The sequence below is a fragment of the Megascapheus bottae genome, chromosome 22 (genome assembly GCF_031878675.1).
Source record: "Megascapheus bottae isolate mThoBot1 chromosome 22, mThoBot2.hap1, whole genome shotgun sequence".
NCBI lineage: Eukaryota > Metazoa > Chordata > Mammalia > Rodentia > Geomyidae > Megascapheus > Megascapheus bottae.
Genome location: NC_143530.1, coordinates 22,340,130 through 22,348,200, shown reverse-complemented (window position 1 = coordinate 22,348,200; position 8,071 = coordinate 22,340,130). Strand labels below are relative to the sequence as shown.

Genomic DNA, 8,071 nt, shown 5'->3' with positions numbered 1-8,071 from the left:
CGGCCGAGCGCGGGGGCTGCGGCCGGCGGCGCGGATCTCGCCGTCCCGTGAGGGCGGCTCCGGAGGGGCGCGGGGAGCCCGGCGTGGCGCGCGCTGTCTCGCGGGCGCCTCGGAGGTGGGGATTGGCAGCTCCCGGAGAGCGGCTTGGGGGCGGCGGCGGCGGCGACGGAGTTCTGGTGACAGCGCTGCACAAAGCGGCGGGGCTTGGGGGTGCGCGAGCTCTCCGTCTCCGGGTGCGCTGCGCCCCTCGCCCGGGCTGTGGAGCCGGGCAGACGTCCCAGGGCCCCTCTCCACCCTCGGTGGGACGGGTGCGGCGTGGGGTGGGGGAGAGGGCGGTCCCGGGGCTGGGTCTCCAAACCCCCTTCAATGTTTCCTTTCTCCTCAGCGGCGCTTTCACCCCAAGACTCGGTGCACCTCTTCTGCGTCAAGGTGAGCTCCGGGGGTCGGCTTGGGCAGACACGGGAAAGCTTTGGGGTTCCCTTCTGAGGGGTGGTAAGGGCCCTCCCTACACCTGGGGCGGGGAACCCCACGTCGGGAGAGTCCCGGAGCTTCGTCGGCCCGGGCTCGCTCGCAGGTATAGCCGTGGGGATGGGTAGGGGGGGCGCGGGGAGACCTGGTTAGCGTTGCGGGGTTGCTGGGGTGACTCCCTGGGGATTGGACGCGGGCGAGGGGGTGTCCGGGTTAGCCTGGGCTGTTCGTCTGTCCACAGCCCCACAGCTGCCGGGAGAGAGGGGAAAGAAAAACGCAGGCCCAGATGTAGAAAGTTGAGGGGGGGGGTTCAGTAATCTGGAACCCAGCCAGAGGCCCAGCCCTATTTCCCCCCCCCCCCCGGGTAAGCTTGCCAGTTCTCCACAGACCACTCTGGCTGAGGGTAGAGATGGGGTCGGAACTGCCACTTCGTTATGTGCACATGGCTTTTGCCAGAATTAAAAAAAAAAAAAACAAAATCCATTATAGTTAAAAGACCAGAGGAAGGTGGGGTTTCTTCGGGAAACACTTGAGAAAATTACCGTCACTAATTAATTGTTGTCTGGAATGTCTGGAAAAGACCAATGGGGAAATGGGAATTCAGTATTGAATTAATTGAACTGGATATTCAATCTTGAATCATTTAATAATGCATTGTACTGGATCCATATTTCTAAAAATTTTGGCTAGGGATATTAAGATGGTAATTTGCCTTTATTTTTATTTGCCTTTATTTTAAGTGGCCCTTTTTGGGAGCCACTTCTCTGGAGAAGTGTCTAGTAATTTGTCCTATTTTTATAAGTTTTATGGGCTCTTTAAAATTTTTTAGCCTATTCTAGGGTCAGTTTGATTCATATTTCAGTAACTCTGCACCGGTTGTATTAACTATTTAATGAACGTGATTAGAAACACCTGGAAATTATTTGTCCAATATTGATATTGACATCCGCCTGCATATTTTTAAAAGCAGCACCTATTTTCTTCATCACTTAGAATAGGAAAACCAAAGCTCTGAATTTAAAATTAGGAAGAAATGTGCTCATAAAACGTTGAACATGGGGGCTGTGACTGTGTGGCTTAGTAAAGAGAGCTTGCCTAGGATGCATGACCCTGGGTTCCATTCCTCAGTACCACATAAAACACAATAAGCCGGAAGTGGTACTGTGGCTCAACTGGTGAAGTGCTAGCTAGCCTTGAGCAAAAGAAGCTCAGGAACAGTGCTCAGACCCTGAGTTCAGGCACCAGGACTGGCCAGAAAATCCCCAAACAAAAAGAAACGTTGAACATGAAACAAATGGATTTGTTTGCTGTCTTTATAATTTGAAGAACCCGATGAGAGAACTTACTATGTTATTTGAATTAATGACATTTTAGTATTTCTAAGACAATTAAAAGCATTATAATTTGAGTTATTCCAACATTAAATTCCATTTTTTTCTTTGTTTCAAGACCCAAGGGTTTAGCAGTAGTGGAAATAAATAAAAGCAAGTAATAGACAAGGTGAAAATGAACCACCTTAAAATGGTTAATGAGATTTAATGATGGCTTTTATGGCGTTCATGTTTTCATTTTCTCTTTAACCATTTCCTGAATTGTATTGTGCTGAGTACATTTTCCAGTGTATGAAGTATTACATGCAATTTCTACATCGCATGCATGCATCGGGGAGTGCAAACACTCCTAGGGACAAGTTAAAACCCAGTTTGCATGAACCTAGGCTTATTTCATTTGTTAAAGTTCTAAACTTCACGTTGATTTTAGATATTTTTCTTACGATGCTTACATATCCTATGTATGCATAGGCATCCTAAGCATTTGTAAATATGTATTTATACATTCTCTGTAGTTCATTTTATGAATGAGATACATGCTATAAATATAAATGAAGAGATTTATATATCTTCATCTATGTAATATGTTTACATTTATGTGAATGGTTGTTAGGTTGGACAGCCTTTTGAAAATACAGATGGGAACCAGAAAACCTTTCTTGACTACAAGATGGCTATATAGGTAGATAGTGTGTGTGTGTATGTCCGTCCATCCGTGTCTGTCTGTGTGTCCTGGGTCTTGAACTCGGGGCTTGGGCACTGTCCCTGTTTTTCTGTTTTTTTTTTTTTTTTCTGCTCATGGCTAGTGTTCTATCACTTGAGACACAGCTCCACTTCCGCCTTTTTTTTACTGATTAATTGGGGATAAGAGTCTCACAGTCTTTGGGCTGGCTTTGAACCCTGATCCTCGGATCTTAGGCTCCTGAGTAGCTAGGAGGTAGAGGGTATTTTTTTTTTTAAATGGTACTGTTTTAGCAATTCAGTCAGTACTGTAGAACTAAATGACTGTGCATTTCAGTGGTGGGGTTGGGAACCGGGCCTTGTACATGTTGAGTTTGTGATTCTAATCTCCCACCAAAGAGGCTTCTAAGCCTCCCTGGGTGGTAATGCTTTAAAATAACCATAATGCATTTTGGAATCTATGTGTTATGTGTTTGCACCCATCACTATATTGGTTTTAAGAAAGGGAAGAGAGAAGCCAAAGGAAAACCATCTCTTAGATATCAGTTTCTCAAGTCAGGATAATGGCAAAACATTTCCACCTGCCATTAATCATCCTTGAGGGAATGCTGTTGTGGACAGTAGAAAAATTCACACATATGAAGCCACAAGGTCTTCCTAGCTTTTCAACAAGATTCAGATAGTTTATGCGGAATTTGTATTTTAGGGTACCACATTTCTCCGTCTTGGTTGCTCATCTCCAGTTATGTTGATTTTCTTATCCTTCACTTTGTGTGTGTGGTAAAATGATGGATCAGGAGAGATGATGTAATTATAAATTATCTATTGATTACTTACACTAAGTATTTTTTCTTCCTTACTGAAAAAAATTTGAGTAGCTCACATGGTTATTTTGCACAATTTCTTTAGAATTTAGTTCTTTATGTTTGTGTTACTGATGTTGTCAGACTAGTTTGAGAAGTTGTGTAAGATTTTTCTGGTAGAAAACAATATAGTGCTTATATTAAACAAAATTTCCTGTGTTGAGCAGTGACTAAAGACAGTGTACCTGCTATTTATTGTATTTTACTAAAAAACGAATTTTTAAAGTACACTAAGACATAAAAAAAATCAGTAACTGCTAAGAAAAACACAGCAAGATGAAAGGCACACAAGAAAAACTAGGTATTTTCTCCATCCAAGTTTACAGACAATGGTGTAATTTTGGATGGATTATGCGTAAGATTTCTTGTCTTTTTTGCTGGTTATTTTGGAGAGATGGGAGTGTTTCAGATTTTTCTGCCAAGGCTGGCTTCTAATCGGCTATCTTCCAGATCTCATCTGGAGTAGCAAGGGTTACAGGTGTGAGCAACTAGTACCTAGTTAGTTTCTCATTTTAAAATGTGTATCGTGGTAGTGGATAGTGGTTATTGTTTATGCCAGTACTTCAAATATGTTGTCTTAATTTCCTGCCACTGCTGTGGTGTACCATTAAGCCATGTCCATTGTATAAAAGGGAACATTGAAGTTTAGGAAGGATAATTAACTTATACATGGTGGCTTTATAACTCAGGCGTTCTAACTGCAGAATACACAGACTCATCTACCAAACCATGTAATGACTTGAAAGCATAAGCAGATGTTAGTATTTATGACTTGCCTTTATTGTTATTATTTTCTTTTGCAGATTTTCAAATACAATGGCAGTCCCCCGGGGCAGGTCAAAGAAAAGAACAGCCACTTTTGACCTTTCTCAGGATAGCCTGCCTCTGAGGAGCTCCGGTAGGCAGGTATTACCACTCACTTGTTCATTCAGTGGAGCTTGGTTGAACAGGTTGGAGTCCTGTGAATGTTACTGGAGAACTGAGAGGGGAAGACAGCTCTAGTCCTCATGTTGCTTGCCAAGTAATGGAGAAACACTCAACACAGCAATAAATGCTTTGTGATAAAGTGACCTGGGGCAGATAGTAGGGTGTTTGGCAGCAGGATCTGTGAAGGGGAAGGCATAGAATGTGAATCAGTGTGGGCGAATTGGGTGCTTGCATCCAGAGGGGATGCTAGGGCAAGGTCATGCTTGGCCTGAAGGCCATTCACAGGAATTTGGACTTCTGCATGTAGTGGTGAACCATGTTGCAGGGTTACTTGTATGCTTATAGGACTCATGCGTGTGCGTGTGTGTGTGCTGGTCCTAGAGCTTGAACTCAAGTCCTGGGCCCTGTTGCTCAGTTTTTTGTTTTTGTTTTTTTGCACGAGGTTAGTGATGTATTGTTGGAGCTCCCCTTCCAGCTTTTTGCTGGTTAGTTGGAGTCTCATGGATTTTCCTGCCCATGCTGGCTTTGAACTATGATCTTCCAGATCTCAGCCTCCTGAGTAGCTAGGATTATAGGTGTGAGCCACCTCATCCTGCTCTGTAGGACTGTCTTTAGTGGAGATTTTATTTAATCACAATTGACTGTTGTAACTTAGTTTTTTTTTTCATATATTTTTTATTGTAATTAATAGAAGGGTTACATGATATTTGCCAGATAGATGGTGCATTAATTCCTATACATTGATACCCTTTCATATGTCTTGGTCCCCATTTCCCTCCCCCCTAGTAACTTAGTTTTTCTAATTTTTTCCCTCTATGATACTAACAGGTTGAACTGTCCTAAGCAGGGTGGGGGGATGGTTTTGGATGTTACATTTAGGACTTTAAGCTTATGAGGCAGACACTGTATCACTTGAGCAACACCTCCAATCCTTTGTTAATTTTGTGATTGGGTCCTGTTTTTGGCCCAGACCGGCTTAGACTATGATCTTCCTGTGTATGCTTCGTGCTGTAATTGGGATGAAAGGTGTCGTCATGTTGATGACATTTTGTTGAAATGACGTCTCATAAACTTTTTGCCAGAGCTAGCCTGGAATCCTAATCTTCCCACATAAGTAGATATCAGGCAGCTGCCACTTTGCCCAGCTATTGGTTGGAAAGAGGGGTTTCTTTTGTCACCTTTTTGCCTAGGCTGTCTTTGGACAGCATCTGAATTGCTGTTCAAGTAGCTGCAATTACAGATGTGGGAAAAAAAAATCTTATTTTGATATTTTTTGTTTTTTTTTGGTTTGCTCTGACTAATATCAGTTTCCCAGGAAAGCCTTGTGATTTATTTGTTCTTAGATATGTATCATTAAAGTGCAATCTTTATAGATCTCTGGCAAGGTCCCTGGCTTATTTATTCGTGACTTATTTGCACGGTGCAATTGTGGGAAAGTTGTTATTCTGGTCAGCCCCTGTCTACTGTCAGGATATTGTTTACCTTCACATTTAGAACCTCTAGCACATGATTTTGGTGGTGTATACCTTTTGCTGCTCTCACCCCGGTCAGTCATAGGAAATCTTTGTCTATGTGTGTATGTGTGGATACTAGGGCTTAAACTCATGGGCCTGCGCACGGTACAACTGAGTCACACTTTCACTTTCAGCTTTTTGATGGTTTATTGGAGATAAGAGTCCTACTGACTGTTTTCTGCCCGGGCTAGCTTTGAACTGCAGATCCTCAGATCTCAGCCTCCTGAGTTAGTATCTAGGAATATAGGCATGAGTCACGGTACTTGGCTTAGTCCCAGGAAATCTTAATCTCAGATGGCTTTCTCACAGGCGAAGAAGAAAGTGACAGAGGCAGTAGATGAGGATGAAGACAGTATGTCAGAGAAGAAATACAGAAAATGTGAAAAGGCAGGCTGCACAGCCACGTGTCCTGTGTGCTTTGCAAGTGCTTCTGAAAGGTTGGTCATAGGGCCTGGCCCTCTTGCCCAGGACTGCATGCTTTGTGGGAATACCATCCTTGAAGATAGTTTTCCTAAAGATAGATGCAGAAATAGTAAGCCGTCTAATAATAGAGGCGTAGCTCAGACATTTGCTGTGCACCACAGCCAGCTTCCTACCTAGCCTCATGGGAGGGGCCACAGTTAAATCAGTTGTAATTCACTGTCACCTTTGCTGTTCCTGTCCTGTGGTTGGGGAATGAGATGGGGCATGGGGTGACAGCAAGAAGAGGACTTGTCACCCTAATTTCTTTCATCAAGTCACTTGTCTTTTCTTTCCATGTCCTTACACATATCTCAGAGCAGTCTCGCCATTTTTGCTGGGGTGGCCCAAAGAAGACCTTTAATTAACTTCCAGAGGGGAAAGATTCTTCAACTAAGAATTAAGATTGACTAAAACTTAACTAAGGCTCATCTGGTACTCTACAGTTTGAGCCACACCTCTAAGCCCCATTTGTTTTAAACAGACTTGGTGGTCCGTGTGCTTTCAGTAACTGATGGCTCATTCTTTCATTATCTCTTCAATGGATTTTGTTGCCAGATCACCTGCTGGACCTTTGGGTGGCAGTTGGCCAGTTCTGTTCAATGCTCAGTTCTGGGCCAGAGGTTTATCGGTGCACTCTCCATCACGTTCAGGCACACACGCATGCACTTGAGCAAGCCCAGTACATTATGTTTCAACTCCCAAAACACCACTGGTGCTCCTGGGAGACTTAGATTGCTGTGCCCCAGGCAGCCAGCCAGGTTAGCTCCATGTGACCTCCCTGGGTAGTACAGGTAGAGCATCTCAAATCTAAATCCCTAATGCTTTAAATTTGGAAACTTTTTTTGAGATTGACGATGATGCTACTCGGGGAAATTCCATCCTTGAGTTCATGCCACTGGGCCACAGAACATAGGCTCACTGAGTTTTGCATAAAATGAACCTCCAGGCTTTGTGTGTAAGGTGGCTATAAAGACATGGATTTTATGTTTAAGTTTGGGTTTCTTCAAGATCTCATTGGGTGTATTCAGGTATTTTGAAGTCTGTTCGGAGATCGAAATCCCTTCTGGTCCTGGTCATTTCAGACAAATGATCAAAAGCCTGTATTCTGGTTGGTCATTCATTTTCCTGTTAGCTCATGCCCCAAGAACAAGCCAGTGGAGATCTTATGAAATGGGTTCAGGGAATGTGCTGATAGATGTTTTTAACTGAAAAAGATGTATTTATTCATTAACGTAAAGCGACATGGTTGTTCCTTTCAGATGTGCCAAAAATGGCTACACATCACGATGGTATCACCTTTCCTGTGGAGAACATTTCTGTAATGAATGTTTTGACCATTACTACAGAAGGTTTGTTCACTAATGGAGGTTTCTTTCTGTGGTAGAAGGGCTGTGGCAAAGGCAGGGTGTGGGGCAGTTAACTTTCTTGCTAGGCTTACTGGACTATTGCAGTGTTTTCAGCCTTGACGTTGACTGGCAATTTGGAGGTGTAGTTGGTGTGTGCTTAGGAGTATATGTCCTCAGTATACAAAAATTACCCACCACTAGTCTTTCTCTTTAGTCTACCACTAGTCTATGTCTTGGAAGTGTGTGAGGTCTAGAATAAGTTCTAGAAGATCTATAAGCTGCTTGGTTACTTTGTGACAATGAAAAGAATTAACAGGTGAGAAGCTGCCAGGAGAGGTAGTATACATAGTTGTATACATAGTTGTATACTACAACTGTGGCAGTCCCTTCTTTTTATTTTGTTTGCTTTTTCTCTTTCTCCACCCCCAATTATCCTAGTACATAATAAAGACATTTTACCAAAATTTCAGAGAATTAGA

The 8,071-nt window shown here is 43.2% G+C and overlaps 1 protein-coding gene across 2 annotated transcripts in view; it reads left to right on the top strand.

Annotated features, from left to right (window-relative positions):
• Nucleotides 1-8: 8 nt before the first annotated feature.
• The window catches only part of Kdm1b (lysine demethylase 1B), a 45,603-nt gene continuing 37,540 nt past the window's right edge, over nucleotides 9-8,071 (top strand). Inside the window, exons 1-5 of one of the 2 annotated variants that reach the window (XM_090356334.1) lie at nucleotides 9-115; nucleotides 386-429; nucleotides 4,147-4,249; nucleotides 6,094-6,221; nucleotides 7,506-7,595. In XM_090356334.1, coding sequence (XP_090212460.1) covers nucleotides 4,160-4,249; nucleotides 6,094-6,221; nucleotides 7,506-7,595 — 308 coding nt within the window. In that variant the 5' untranslated portion in view covers nucleotides 9-115; nucleotides 386-429; nucleotides 4,147-4,159. Of the gene's footprint in view, nucleotides 116-385; nucleotides 430-2,424; nucleotides 2,482-4,146; nucleotides 4,250-6,093; nucleotides 6,222-7,505; nucleotides 7,596-8,071 lie in introns of those variants that run through there. The other variant, XM_090356333.1, reaches the window with a different exon arrangement.